The sequence below is a fragment of the Sparus aurata genome, chromosome 22 (genome assembly GCF_900880675.1).
Source record: "Sparus aurata chromosome 22, fSpaAur1.1, whole genome shotgun sequence".
In the NCBI taxonomy this organism is placed as follows: Eukaryota; Metazoa; Chordata; class Actinopteri; order Spariformes; family Sparidae; genus Sparus; species Sparus aurata.
In genome coordinates this window covers 26,490,817-26,506,095 of record NC_044208.1, presented here as the reverse complement: position 1 = coordinate 26,506,095, position 15,279 = coordinate 26,490,817, and the positions used below count along the sequence as shown (strand labels likewise).

At 41.7% G+C, this 15,279-nt stretch overlaps 2 protein-coding genes across 2 annotated transcripts; one reads left to right on the top strand and one right to left on the bottom strand.

The window, feature by feature from the left end:
- Window positions 1-63: 63 nt before the first annotated feature.
- ost4 (oligosaccharyltransferase complex subunit 4 (non-catalytic)) lies at window positions 64-1,245 on the bottom strand. The gene is made up of 3 exons (XM_030404353.1): window positions 1,240-1,245; window positions 481-618; window positions 64-186 (listed from the first exon to the last, which is right to left on the bottom strand). Exon 2 carries the CDS (start codon window positions 615-617, stop codon window positions 504-506), a length of 114 nt encoding a protein of 37 aa, XP_030260213.1. The 5' UTR covers window position 618; window positions 1,240-1,245; the 3' UTR covers window positions 64-186; window positions 481-503.
- A 346-nt stretch (window positions 1,246-1,591) lies between these two features.
- selenoi (selenoprotein I) lies at window positions 1,592-15,221 on the top strand. Its single transcript, XM_030404352.1, has 10 exons — window positions 1,592-1,817; window positions 4,570-4,638; window positions 5,148-5,256; window positions 6,161-6,235; window positions 8,894-9,156; window positions 10,187-10,295; window positions 10,378-10,426; window positions 10,512-10,692; window positions 10,801-10,980; window positions 11,849-15,221. Exons 1-10 carry the CDS (start codon window positions 1,761-1,763, stop codon window positions 11,954-11,956), a joined length of 1,200 nt encoding a protein of 399 aa, XP_030260212.1. The 5' UTR covers window positions 1,592-1,760; the 3' UTR covers window positions 11,957-15,221.
- The last annotated feature ends 58 nt before the right edge of the window (window positions 15,222-15,279 follow it).

The following is a 15,279-nucleotide window of genomic DNA, read 5'->3' as shown; positions in this document are numbered from 1 at the left end:
TATTTAAGTCAGCGAGTGCATCTAGTGTGCATGCAGAATAACTTGTTGAGAGGTAAATGCAAATTGATTTCAAACATTTTTATTAGAAAAAACACTACTGTGCAATGTTACAAAGAAATTCATCTTTTGGAAAGAGGCCTTGAAGTGGGGAATGTTGTTTCCATGGTGGTGGGAGTCCCATCTCACCTGTGAAGGGGAAATAAACTTGACTTTAAGCATGTTCACGGGTGTTTAACATTGGAAAGAAAAGACCTCTTTGTAGCTGAATGTGCTTTGACTTTATCAGCTGTGCGATTAAAATTAAAATTCATGTGGCATGATGACTTTTATGTTTTACACCAACAAAACACTTGACTTACTACTTCACTCATATGTATACCATACCTTTCTAATAAAAGGGAACAACTTAACAAATTCAATAATTCAGAACAGCTACAGTGGAACATGACTGACAGAAAAACAAAAATAAATAGTACTCACCTCTCCAATCATTTTGGCTGACTCTACTCCTGTTTCTTGGGGTTATTGACAGCAACATAGTGATACAGCACAACCAGCAGGAACAATGACACGCCAAGCATGTTGGCAAATATAGCCAGCTGCACGTCCGTCACCATTCTGCAGAGAATAAACAGATATCAGTCAAAGAAAGCTGATGAGACTCAAAGGAAAGTCTGCTGTCATTAGCATGAGGTGCTGTCGTAGAGAGCAGCTGAGGCTAACGATATCAGTCAAGTGTCTTTGCATATTTAAATCATCTCTGTCGATATCATACAGTATATCACACAGTTTTGAATAAGACTGAGAGCCAGGAATTCACAGTGCAGTTGTACACATGGCTGTCATCGTTATGCACGTTTAAAATCTCTCATACCTCATTTAACATTAGCAATTTTATTGTATTAAAAATAGGGCAACAACGAAAGAAGGAAAGATGCGTTCACATCTTCTTTACTGGTAGCTCTGTTCAGCATGTGCATATTCTGTACATATATCCGAACATCATCGGAGTAAATGCAACATTCATCACATATTGAATTATTTGGGCTGGTCTGTTAAATCGTGACACATATTGAAAATGGACCAGAAATCTGTGCTACGTTAGCGTTAGCTAGCTAGCTAACTCGTAGAACCAACACAGGCTAAATTAACGAATTAGGGCAAAGCTGCGTAGCGAGCTTAATGAAGATTACAAACTTAAAGCTAATGCATTGTAGTTATAGCTGTGTTATTACTTACATTATCCGTTAAAGTGGGTTTTTACAGTCGGTTCGAGAGATTTTCAGCCGCTCAGCAGCGAACAAGCAGACCTGTCTCTCACTTCCGGTCAGAGGGGCAGAGCCACGTCACGTTAACGGCGCCGTAGAAATACATTCAATAGATCAGACACCCGTGATCAATTAACACAAATAAAACCTCATTGCGTCACCTCAGAAACGATTAAAAATGTGTTTTCTCAAGTGGAACTTTCATTTATTAAAATCACGTTAATTTGGTCCACTCGAATAAGCTACATGGCTGTTTTTCCTCATTCTTTTATGGCGGTCATCCAGGCCGGAGGGGGGCGCTGGCGAGCTCCGCCTCGGCTGGATGTTTGCACCCCCGTAGGAGTGGCCCAACCGTTTCGACATCGCCTCACCCGGCGTGAACGACAGCGGCCAAGCTAGATGGTACTTCGAATCGGCAGCTAACGTTTGGGGATTTGCATTTCCAAGAAGCGATACCCATTTCTCTCACCGTGGAGCCAGACTTTTACCACCATGGCTCTCTACGAATATGTCACTCAGGAGCAGCTCGCGGGCTTCGACAAATACAAGGTATGATTTAAAAGTGCAGCCTCCTGCTAGCAGCTAGCCATCGAGCCGACAGTGCGTGTGTGTATGTGTGTGCTCGACATCGAGCTGTCACGATCCGCAGGGTGCTTCCCTGGCAGGAGAGAGAAGCGTGTGAAGCTAGCAGCTGTTAGCCAGCTGAAACAACACCAGACAGTGGTCGTGTTTCCCGTAGGAAATAAAAGCGTGGTGTTTTTATTTAGTTAGTTTACGTTAGTCCAGTAAAGACGGTTAAAGTTAATTTGGGCTCAGCAACGAAAAGGAAGGTGTTAACTCAAGATCACAGTTGAATTAAACACGTATTTTCAAGTAGGAAGATGCTTAATAAGTACCTAAAAAATATATTTCGTTATTTCAAGCTAAGGAAAGGGAATATTTCATATTTTACTTTGAAAGGGACGACCGGAAGTCTCCTTGTTGTCTATGTAGTACTTGACACTGGCGCAAATGCTAACAGTTAGCTAGCAACTCTCCCTCCACGCCAGTGCCTGCCTATAAAACTAAGGCTTTACAATGTCTTTTAACACATTTCAGACATTGTCTCTTCCGCCTCCTCTTTATATGGAAGAACTGTTCTTTAACGTTTGCTAATATTTGTGCACCACAGTCCACAGAAGAGAAAGTCAACCAAGTAGCTAGCTGCTGTAATGGATAAGTAAAGGGACAGCACTCAACTTGAACCAGTGTCTGATGGGGGAAACCCGACAATAAACCTAGAAATCTCTTTCATATGAATTACAGTGAGCACAGAATTTTATTGTTCAGCTGTTTAAAACAATAGCACCCTTCATGCATGTCAAACAAAACCTTATAGTGTCCAGCTTATCCCCAAGATGAAGATGAGCAGTAGTGTGGCAGTACACACAACAAGGACTCTGTTGTGTTGTCAGTGCCCGTGGAGGGCTGCAGAAAACAGGAGTGGCAGCTGTTCATGGATCTAATGACACACTTTTGATAAGGGGGATGTAATTTAACTTGGGCGCTGTTCATAATATATTACTTTACAATCAGTATAATACACACTGTATTCATGAAGGTTTACAGACAAGCATCATGTAAAGCTTTGTGCCGTGTAACAAGACCTGGCACGTTAGTCGATTCATGCATTAAGTCGCAATTTGAAGACGTCTCTGGGAAATTGTGATGAGGATTTACCAAATTCTTTTGAGGTTTTACAGACTAGTCGTTAGGGGGTTACTCCTTTGATGAAAGTAATCATCAGCTTGCAGCCCTACCTCATCCAATTAGACCTGTATGTTTTGCAATAATGATTTCATTGTTTTGGATTTTCTGGCTCATGCTGTCTGTCCTTAAATTACAACAAGCACAAGCAGAGGTTATTCAGGCTCTCTCCCTAATACCTCCTCCTTTGATTACCGCATGAAACTGCTCCCCTGAGCTGTTTCTCCACCAGAGACCTTTTTCCAATAATTGCTTTTTAAGTGGCTCGCTCCATGTGTTGGCTGCCGAGCCTGCAGGAGAGCGAAGCATGACAGTTATGAATGAGCCGAGCTGAAGGAGTGTGGCTCTCTTTGACGGCGAGTTTGTATTCTTGAAAGGTGCGCGGACGAAAGCGTGCAGGTGGAAGGAATATTTCTCATGCCGTCATCCATCTTTAGACCCTCTCACATCCTGTGTCACACTTAAACCACGCTGTGAAAGTAACTAGTGTCTCTGTAAAGATGCATGCATCTGCTTTCATTTGCACAGAGACTGTGCCCTTCTCTGATTGTCGGTTTAAGGGCAACTCCACTAATTTGACGCAATAAAGTTCGTTTTCAAGTCTTGGGAAATTCGTCTGCATGTGTGAATTAAGTATTATAAAGCCTTCTGTGACTCCAGAGGAAGCTGATGTCACTTAGCAGGCACATTTGTTGTTCTTGTCAGTTGCATTATGGGTAATTAAATCACCAGGTTTTGAAAAGCCTTCCACTAGTCAAGCATTGCCGTCCTATAACACATATTATGGACAGTTTAAAAACAAATACAGCATAGATATCCCTTTTTTATTACATGTATTCTTCTGCCTTGGTGCATACATCACCCACAATGCAACTTAGCCACTGAGTGACATCACTGGAGGCAATTTTATCAGATTACTAAGATGTAGCTAAGAGTTGTAAACTCACTTCAAAGTGTAATATCGGTGGAGTTACCCTTTGATACATTTTTATTTAGTTAAATTCTTAACAGCAATGAATGGGTCGATTAATCATTGATTTCCCTAGTTTGAACACGCAGACTTCATAGTGGTAAAGCCTCAGTGAGTCTACTACACCCGTGAGAATCATGCCATTAAAAATCAACAACGAATCCACTTGTAGTCATCTGAAAGTGCAGACTTCTTCCAAAAGACCAAGGGTTGAGACTGAGATTGAAATCTAGAAGTTGAAACACAAAACAGCCCCCCTTAGAAGATTTTTAACATCAGAGAAGCCATGTTTACTCTGACTCGGAAAGCTCAACACGGCCTTGCGCGCTTCGTAAACACCAGAGTGTACATTACACTGTGGCACACACACGTGTTCGTCGTGCCTGGATAGTGTAACAGAGGCTGGAATCAGGTTTGTTTTGATCTGCGTGATGACAGGCTCCCAAATTAGCCAGTAAACAAGTTATGGATGAGGTCATAGTCCCAGCACACCTGCAGAAGGATGAAATGAACCAGAATAATTAAAAAAAAAAAGAAGAATGTGATCACCGCATCCTGACTAATAGATCTGTGTCTCTTTTACAGTACAGCGCGGTGGATTCCAACCCTCTGTCCGTCTACGTCATGCACCCTTTCTGGAACTTTGTGGTTAAGGTGAGGAAAAACCTGTGCAACTGAATGTGTGTGTCTCTATCTGTGTGTGTCTCTATCTGTGTGTGTGTGTGTGTGTGTGTGTGTGTGCGTGTACATCATTAATGAGGTTTCCAAGCGTCTGCTGTGATAGAGTGACAGGACTGACTGCCTGAGTCAGAACACATCAGTCTCTGGTTCTAACCAGGTTCTGGTCATGTAGCTGATAATCAGACGGTTCAGTCCTTAGATTCATGAGTCTGGCTTCCTTGTAAACAGTATGTTCAGGGCGCCGACACATTTATCTACTTATCCACATCAAACCTTTGTTTTTCACGTCAATCTCTGCTTGACTGCAGCCTGATCTTCATTTGACAAAATCCCTGTCCCTGTCTGTGGAACAGTTACGTAACCAGCCATAAAGTGTGACAGCAGTAATTACTGTCGAGTTATTTTAATCAATATTATGATGAGAAGACAAGTGACATGTTCATTAACTGTGACTCACTAACTTCTTGTCTCTCTCTCAACAGTTTCTACCCACATGGTTGGCTCCAAACCTCATTACATTTACAGGCTTTATGTTCCTTGTGTTGAATTTCCTCATGTTGGCCTTCTACGACTTTGACTTCACTGCCTCTGGTAGGTCCTCCGCACTACCTCTTTTACCAATGTTATGTTTGTTTAGTGCGTGGGGGATTCAGTTTACTTCCTCTTGCGACAGACTATGGCGTGGTTGAATCCACCCCACCTTTTTTAGAAGATGAGGAGTTGTTAGGTGGTGAGTTGGTTTACTAAAGGCAAAGTCCATCACTCATTGTAACATGAGGGCCTGCGGTGGCTCGGGGTAATCGCTAACCCATGACATCACACACATAAACACACACCCAGCTACAACTGTTAACATTTACAGCCGAATATTTGTATTATAAACAAAGACAGACTCTACGCTGTAAAGATACAGTGCTGTATCTGGTCTGTTTTCTTATATAACAGCTTTCTACACAGACATCACTGTAAGACTGGTGAAAATGTCCTCACAAGAACAGCCAAGCCAAATTATGCACACATGTTAATGGTTCACCTAAAAATGTACTCCTTAGCACTTCTTATTAACTTGTAGAGCTGCAACTAACAATCATTTTCACCACCGACTAATCTGCTTATTATTTTCACAAGTAATCGATTTCATTGTTTTCGTCTCAAAATCTGGAAAATGCTCAAATGTCCTAAAATCTAAATCGATGCCCTCAAATTGCTTCTTTTACCAAACCAACACTTCATAACCTAAAGACTCTTCATTTACTTTCATCGGTGAAAAAAAAAAAAAAGACATTTTGGAAGCTGGAACCTGAAAATGTTGAAAAAGTGAAAGTGATTCATTTTCTTTCAATCGACTAATCGCTGTATCTCTAGTTGCTTGTGCGTTCTCTGCATTTTAAGATGATATATCTTTAAACCAAACTCTGAGAAAAGTGAAAACCCATCCTGCTGGTCCATGGCTGTCTGTGTGGTATGCTGCATATTTACATTCTGTGTGTCTCAGCTGCAGGACATGAACACGTGCCTAGTTGGGTCTGGGTTGCTGCAGGGATCTTCAACTTCTTGGCCTATACACTCGGTGAGTCCGAAACCCCTGCGACCCCTGCGTGTTGTTGTTTCTCTGGCTTTTCGAGAGGCACGGGGGAAGTTCGTCCAAATGGAATGTGACCCTGAGACTCTCTCCATAAACACTTTTTTTTTTTAAAAAAGTTGAACACAGTGAATACAAGGTGTTTCTTGCTTGTAGTAAGTTAAAAAAAATAACCAGTGGAACAAATCAAAATTGTGTGAAAGCATGTTTCATTTATGTTTGTGAGATGCTACGTTCTATGTGATTTTACCTTTAATCAGATGACACATTTTTACTAAAAATAAGACTTACATCCATGGTAAGATTTTGAGTTTTTGCTGTGTGTGCGTTCTAAAACATATTGCGCCTGAGGTGGCGATATATTTACTTCTGTTCCGCCATATTATCGCTGAGATAAACAAGGTGCTGTGTTGTGTGTTGAAATGTGATTGCAGTGTCTGTGTAATCAATTAATTCTTGCCTCTGGTAAATACAGATATAGATATCAACAGGATGTCTCTAATAGCAATCAAATCATCATCACAATATACTTGTTTGTTTGGAGATTTTGCAGCGAGGAAACTGAAATTGAAATGAAGAAGTGAATGGACAGTTTCCATGTGCATAAAAAACACACTGAAATGTAGAAATCCACCATGTAGAGAATGTGATTTCACTTCAGAGTCTTTCAGTCTGTATCTAATGTTAAAGTAATAGGCTCTGATTTTGGCTGCACGCTGCGCTACGGACTACTTTAAGTGTGTGTCTGATAGGAAACCAGGTGGGAGGAGCCGGACATGAAATGTGGACGAGGAAGTTTACAATGTCTTTCAGCAGCTACTGTTTTAGTGCCCTCGAGAAAGATATTTCAAGCTGTTAACGTGAAGGACGATCTCGGCATTCATGGCATCTTTGAACACATTTAGCTGACTGTCAACATGGATGACACACAAACATTTGTGTAACCTGTTTGTCTTTCATTATTGAAAGTGGGAATTACGAATGTGTGTAACGTGAAAGTTGTTTGCTCGTATCTGATATTTTGTCTGGAGTCGGTAGAGAGCAAAACACAGCTATTGAACGGTACATGGAGGCAGAAGGCAACTCATCATAGAGGAAAACAGTCGCCTGAAATGCTGCCAGAATGTCTGTGAAAATGTAGAAAAAGCATTGTAGCAGCTGTGTACTCTCTCTCTCTTTGTTGCATTGTGTGATGAGTCAGAAACAATTAAGACTTTTTGGCCCCAAATAGCCGTTTATTGTGATAACGACAGATTCATATGCAGTTGGCTGTGAGAGCACAAATTGCACGGGGACAGTAAACAGGAGACTGGAAACAATATGTTCAAAAAATATGTACAAAATATAAGTATATGTACATGAACAGGACTCATATTAGGTCTTTGACAGCTAACGTTGTCGTGATAAGCTCCACAAATAGCCACAACACAGAAAGGAATAATTCAGCTTACTGTCGGTTAGCAAGTTACAGCACAGAGATTTTCTTATGAGGCTAAAATCAAGACAGCAAAGTCACAGATAGCGTGTTGAATTCAACAAATTACTCTAAAACAAATCAATATAATAGCATTTGATATTGAATTTGGACTCCCAGACATAAGAGTTTTACTCTGTTGGTAGTGCGTCCTGTTCACTGCAGTTATTAGGCATTTTTCTGCTGTTTTCTAGCAGATATAAATAACAAGGAGAGGGCACCTGCTCTGTCTCTGTACAGCACCTAGATTACTGCTGACACATGCATCATAACAGCTGCATAAGGTGTTAATGTGTCAGTATTGTGTTCTCAGCTTTTTGCACTGCCCCCAGGTGTTCCTAACATTAATTCAGTTGCAATTTAATGCTAGGTGAAGATGGGTTTTGCTCTAAGAGTTAGGATCCGCCCCGATCCTTCAAGCAGCATTAGTCACTCCATCAGAGCACTATCTGCAGAGTGAGAAGTAACATGAATCATGATGCATGTTTGGACATGTGTTACTGTTTTTTCAGACCAGGAGCACCTGAGTAATGCCTCCAATCTGAAAGCAGTTGTAGTTTATCGCATTGCTTCACGAATATTAGCTAAACCGTCTAAGCTCATAGGAATTCTGACAGAAGTGCCAGAGAGGGCAGCTCAGTGTGATCTTTTATTCTTATTTAAATCACTGAGAGTGCCAAAGTAACTGAGTAATGCAGATGCCCTCAAATTTTTCCCCCCGGCAGTCAGTAAATCTGATTTATTTTATTGTCGAATTCCTTCTCTGTTTGTGTGTTTGTTCGTGTGTGGACGTGTACTCTGTGAACTGGGCTGGAGTCAGTTTTAAAGGCTTGCTGACCATTCTTCGTGATCCATTAAAATAAAGTCAGTTTCCATATGGTGTTTCATATGATGATGTGTTTGCAGAACACTTCCATGTGTGGATGAAATGAGGGAAGTCCAGAAGTTCTGTCGCTGGGACAGTGAGTCCAGTGGTGGGAAGGAAGAATGTGGCTGTTTTTCAAAGACTGTGTCCAGTAATGTGTGTGTGTGTGGGCAGCAGCAGCTTTGGCTGAGTGTAAATTAAAGTCATGTTTATAAAAATTCTTTAGCACTTTGTATGTTATTGTGCTTCATTATAAATGTCCCCATAAACATGTACTGGATGTAATGATCCGTGTCTTTTATTTCAGATGGAGTTGATGGTAAACAGGCTCGTCGCACCAACTCCTCCACGCCACTAGGGGAGCTGTTCGACCACGGCCTGGACAGTTGGGCCTGCATCTTTTTTGTGGCCACCGTCTACTCCATATTCGGCCGCTTGGAAAGTGGCGTAGGCGTGACCACACTATATTACATCCTGTGGGTGGTGCTGTTCTCGTTCATTCTGTCTCACTGGGAGAAATATAACACTGGCATCTTGTTTTTGCCCTGGGGGTACGACATCAGCCAAGTGGTGAGGATGCACACACAAGCACACACTCACAGACTCACACACATACGAGTAGAAGTGAAATAAGATTAAATGCACAGCTAATTGTTGATTGTTTGGCTCGTATGCAGGTTATAATAAAAACAGTCATATTTACCATCAAAATTCCTGTAGATATAGCTAACTTATGTTAGCTTCATAGGTTGGTTAAAATCGCAGTCTACAGCTCACTTTTTGATGTTTCCATCTGATTGGTTTCAAAATAATTAAATTGAGACCATAAATATGCACTTGATAGCTACATACATGACATCGTCGTAACAGAATGAGACTTATGCTACATGGCCCAGGCTAAAAGGTTAGCATGCTAAAAACAAAATAAAGTTAGAAAACTGTTCCTGTATTAAAGTGTAGAGCTACTTAACACTAGTATTATAGGTATAATACTTTAAATAACTGTACTTTTAAATAATAAAATTTTTGCATTTAAGATATTTAATTTCTGTAATACGTTTTCAAACGGTACATTTAAAGGTGCAATATGTGAGAATTTGCATTTAAAATAAATTCTACAATTATCAACAGAATGTGAAAAAATAACGTTTTTTACATTACGTCAGAGACATCTGTGTAGTAGGTTGCAGATATAATCATTCAAGTTAGCATGCTAATAAGCTAGCACCTAGCCATTTTTCTTACTCAAGACAGGATCATCGGAAGTAAACAACACTAACACTCCTGGTGCACTGAGCTCCCAGCCTGGGCAGAGTTGGCTTATAAGATTACTCGCTAACTGCACAGTTAATTTAGCTTACAAGCTAACAGCAGCTACAGTTAGCAGCGCTAAGCAGCTATATTTGGAGTTGTTTAGAGGTAGTTGGCTAATTTGTATATATAGCAATGTTAACTTTCAACAGGCTACTTGAATTAAACTTTAAAGTCAGTTTCTCACACTTGTGCTCAGGTGTTTTTGGTTTCAGAGAGGGTAGAATAAAAACACACCACTATCCCAACTCTTTTTATACGGGGTATTGCTTTTCTCGTCTCCTTCCAGACCATCTCCCTCGTTTACTTAGTCACTGCCGTGGTCGGCGTGGAAACATGGTACCAGCCAATCCTGTGGCACTTCCTCTACAGAGACCTTTTCAGCTTTATGATCATCGGTGAGCTGTGATTGGTCACACTGTACACACTCATTCACTTCCTGAGGCAGCTGTAATAACTCATGTTTTTTTTTATTCCCAGCCTGCTCTTTCACTGTCACCCTACCCATGAGCCTCTACAATGTCCTGAAGTAAGTCGACTTTTCATCAGAGCTTTATTGTAGTTTGGTTATCTCACACGGCGCCCTGAACTCTTCACCCTCCGTGTTTTTGCAGAGCTCACCGCAGTAACACTCTGAAGCACAGCAGCCTGTACGAGGCCTTCCTGCCCTTCCTGTCTCCCATCCTCCTCTTTGTCCTCTCGACGATTTGGGTGGTCTGCTCTCCATCCAACATCATCGAGCTGCAGCCCAGGATCTACTACCTCATGGTGGGGACGGCCTTCGCTAACGTCACGGTGAGCGTCTGCTGTTTTTCACACGCAGTCTTCTTATGAAAAAATATCTCTATTCAGGCGTTCATACGTGTTTTTATTTATGTGTGAATATCTGCTTTTCTGTTTCAGTGTAAGCTCATTGTGTGTCAGATGAGTAACACGCGCTGCCAGCCGCTGAGCTGGCTGTTGCTGCCAATGGTGGCTGTGGTGTTGTTAGCGGTGACCGGGGTGTTTGCCAACGAGACCCTGCTGCTGTATCTGTGGACAGCTTTTGTCATACTGGCACACATACACTACGGCGTATCAGTGGTAAGAGCACACACACAAACAAACACACAGTAACTCTGTTGAAATGAAGATTCAAGATTCAAGATTTAATCCCCCAGAAAATAAAAGTGTATTTCCAAAATGTCAAACCTTTTTCACAAAAAATACAAAAAGTGTGTGTAGCCTTTTTTACAACAGCAGATAAAGATGTCTGAGTAAGAATCTGAGCAGTTTTCTTTCGTCTTTTAGTTTTGATTTTAAGGCTCCATTCAGACAGAATCGAAAGCATCCAGGCGCAGGGTTGCGTGACGGTGTCATTTCACGTTCCCTTTGTGCGGCTTCATGTTCTGGAATTTAACCCCTGCAGGTCCAGAAGGTGGCGGTAATACACCTCATACTGGTTCACCAACACCCTTTAAATTACAAAGGACAAGCTGCCATGTTGCTCTGCCTAGCATACTGGTCCTACTAGTGCTCGTTTGTCCACATCGTAAAATAAAAAGATAATGATAAACAACCGAGGCATATCACTGCAGTGGATTTGAACTGGTGAACAAGACTAAACTGAGGGATTGCAAGTGAAACACGGCGTTACACAGAGAAATGTCTGTTGTTTTTCCCCCCTGTAGCATTTAGCCATGCTGCTAGCAAGCATGCAACTGACTCGTCCTTCTCTGCGTCTGATCTTCTGCATAAGTATCAGTGATTATCTGCATCAAAAAATTAAAAGAAAGTGTTTTTAAATGGATGCAAAAAGGCCAAATGGAGTGAATACACATGGACTTTAAGAAGAGAAACAGAATGATCCATCTCGGTCTCGTGCTGACAAATCTTGAAAAGGAAACCTGTTTTTTTTTTTTTTTTATTGAATACAAATGTGAATTTTAATCATGTGTTCTTTCGTTGCCAGGTACAACAGCTCAGCGGCCACTTCAACATCCTCGCCTTCTCCCTTAAAAAGCCCAACAGTGACTGACAGGAGGAGGAACGAATCGGCTTGAAAGAAGCGGAGGTTTAGGCTGCTCCCCTCCTCGGCTTATCGACACTTCACTTTCATCACCACGGAAACCGCATCCCCTCTTCCTCCTCCTCCATCCCTGAGGACACTGCAAGTGGAACAGACCATGGCCCTTTTTTCCACTGTCCCCCCAAAAAACACACATTCACACACAACACACTCTCTCTCTCACACACATATTCCTGACCAATCAAACTCTGGTGTCTGCGATGGGAGGCGGGCCCAGGGGCTCTGGCTTCCGTCACTTGGTGATTGGCTGACTTGGTTGAGCCAATGAGGTGCAATTGTTTCCTACGGAAATGTGCTTCAGTCATGAGAACAGGAGCCTTCAAACACACACACACAAACACACATTATTCTGCTTTCGTGCAGATCATTTATATCAGTGGCTGGTATCTCAAACACACACACACACACACACGGTCTCATATAGTATTATGAATGTATGATATATGCCTTGGGGAAACGCCATTTAAGTTTTATTATATTAACAGGAATGCCTCAAGTAGTGTCGTTTCAAACTGGACCCAAACTCTAGATTCTGGCCTGATGTGTCCGGAGTTTAAAGGTTCGGTCACTTTTTCTCATCATCGGATGATTTTCAGTTGGAAATCCCTGTGATAAATGTTAATAGCTATATATATATCTATATATATATATATAATGTATGTGTGGAGGGTTTGGGGCATTTTATTTTCGAACTGAAATCAAACAAAAAAACAAACAAAAAAAACTGAAGATTACTCCTGTAAAACATTGTACAAACTTCCCTCTAATTAATTCCACACTCTGGTTTTGCGGTGACGGTTTTCACAAGTGAACAGAGTTGGATTTTTGGATTTGGACTAACCAGGGCATGAACTGACCAGGGCGACCTTCCGACCTTCTGAACTCTACTAACCTTCCACTTCGACCTCTGTCTGAGCACTGGCCTCCTGGCTCTCCGTCTCCTCCGAGGTGTCGTGTCTTCACGCTGATTCGTTCACTTTTTATTTTTTGTTTATTTGTCTGTTGCCATGGCATTGCTTTTGTGGTTTAGTCGCGCAGCGCTTGAATGAAGAGTGCGTTCAAAAACCGTCGCCGGAGCGGACTCACTCTGAGGGAACAAGCCGTCGCACAGAACACCACAAACGCCGCAACACCGCCCGCCGTCGCACGCGCACAGACGTCGTCACACCTTTTATACTGTGTCTGTCAGATAACCTGTATGTTGTTGTTTTGTTTTGTTTTTTTCTTTTTCAGTCTGTTAAACACTGTTCCTCTGTGTGATTCGAACAATGGCTGTGGACTGGACTTTGTTTCACATAAAACCTGGTTTTGGCTGCCAGGCCGTTTAGGATTCGACAGGGCTAACTACTCGTGTCACCTCATTACATTAAAAAAAATCCGTCATTGTCGTCATGTTACAACAAAGACAGTTTGTCAGTGTGGTGTAAATTGATTCTTTCAGTGGTGGGCGATCTGGCCAAAAGAAAAAAAATCCCAATCCACAATCGACAGTTTGAATGTCTTTGTAGACTTTAGCCGGACATTTAATAACCTGCGACTTTCTCTGTTTCCTCCATTATGACACAAGATTGCGTTTACAGCGTGTCACCGGAGGGATATTAAGCTACGAGGTTGTGTGAGGATTAAAAACAGAAGTTTGAAGACATTAAAAACTCGGATTTCTAGGATTTGCCGGAAAAATAGATTGCAGACGCCTTCGAGATCGATCACGATCTGAAATGGTCAGATCGCCCACCCGTCTGGTGTCCAGTATCTGTTGACATATGGCAAAAAAAATTTAAAAATCCAAGCTACGCTCAAGAGTTTCACAATTTAGGCCGATTGAAACTGAAACGATCAACGTGGAGACGAGATTAAAGTCGTTATTTTAACTGTACCGGACTTTTTGGGCTAAACTTTTCATATCTTGCCTCACTTTTAGGTGGATCCAGTCAAGATTTAAGAAAAAAAAACATCTGGTTCTGAAGGAAAATAGTGAACATGAACCAAGATGAACTGCCTTGCCTTGAGAACAGCGAGCTCGAGTCGGCTGCGCCCGAAAAGCCTGAATGTTAATCATCTCACGTGCGGTCGAAGTGCGGCGATAACGATGCGATTTAAAGCGACATAGGAAACATACTCTGATCTTTTGGATCGTTTTTACCACTTATTGACGAGTTTTGTACACAAACTGCTATCGAGCAACACTGAACGTTCAGACCGCAGCCTTGTAGCGTCCCTGCAGTAAACGCCACGACCGGGACACACAAACGGAAAATGTAAAATCTACTGCCATCATAAAGTAAAGTAGCTCGTTTTGGTTTTTGCGGTGCACCTGGGGAAAGCTTGTACGCAGTCATTAAGCACATTGTAATAGCTGACATTTTGATTGGACGTGTTGAAGCCCCACATCTGTGACTTTGAGGACCGTAGATTGTAGAAACGTGAGAACAACTGTGACTGAGATTTTTTTTTTCCGCCACCGAAGCGGTTGATGTGGCGGGAACGTGCACTGTCTGGGTATGTGCATATCCTTGTATAATCTGTATGTTTGTGTGGATATCTGTGTAAATACATATATTATTTCTTCATTTTTATTTTGTTTTTGTTTTTTTTTAAACTACAAAACGGGATTGTTTTCTTGGTAGGAAGATTTTATTTTATTTTCTCTTAAAGCATTGTTGACTTTTTAGACCGGGTGAAAGACGCCATTCAGCGGCGTTTCTTCTCGTTAGCTACCAAAACCATCCCGTGTAGCAGTTCGCATCATCAGACAGGCTTTTTATTTTTTATTTTTTAACAATTCTCATCTCTTGCTGATTGGATGTGAGGATAGAAGACCTCCGCGCCCCCCCCCCCACCCCCCCCCAGGCTGCAGACACTACAAACAATGCTAAACGTCCGCTGGGTGAGAAGAAATTGTGCCATTCAACGAAAAAAACAAAACGTGAGGCCGAAAAACATCAGAACAAAACCACGAAAAAACACGTGAGATTCTCATCCGGCTGGAAATCGGTTTTATTTCGGATACTTTTTTTAAAATCTCTCGAGCATTTTTTGTAGTGTGCTCCTCAGCGTTACTCACCACTTTCTAGGAAAAACAGTCTGAATCCCCCCTGGATCAATGAACCAAGCTGTTGAAGTTGTGACTAAGTTGTTGTATGATGCTGCCCTGGCCAAACACTCCAGGACTTCATTGTGGCTACTTGTGATGTTGTATTTAACCAGTGAAAGGAAGGACTGTCCAGAAACAAAATAAAAAGCAAATTTTCTTTAACCGCTCTGATGTGTCGTAGCCAGAAAACTTGAACCTTTACGAGCTGCTGTTCCTTCAA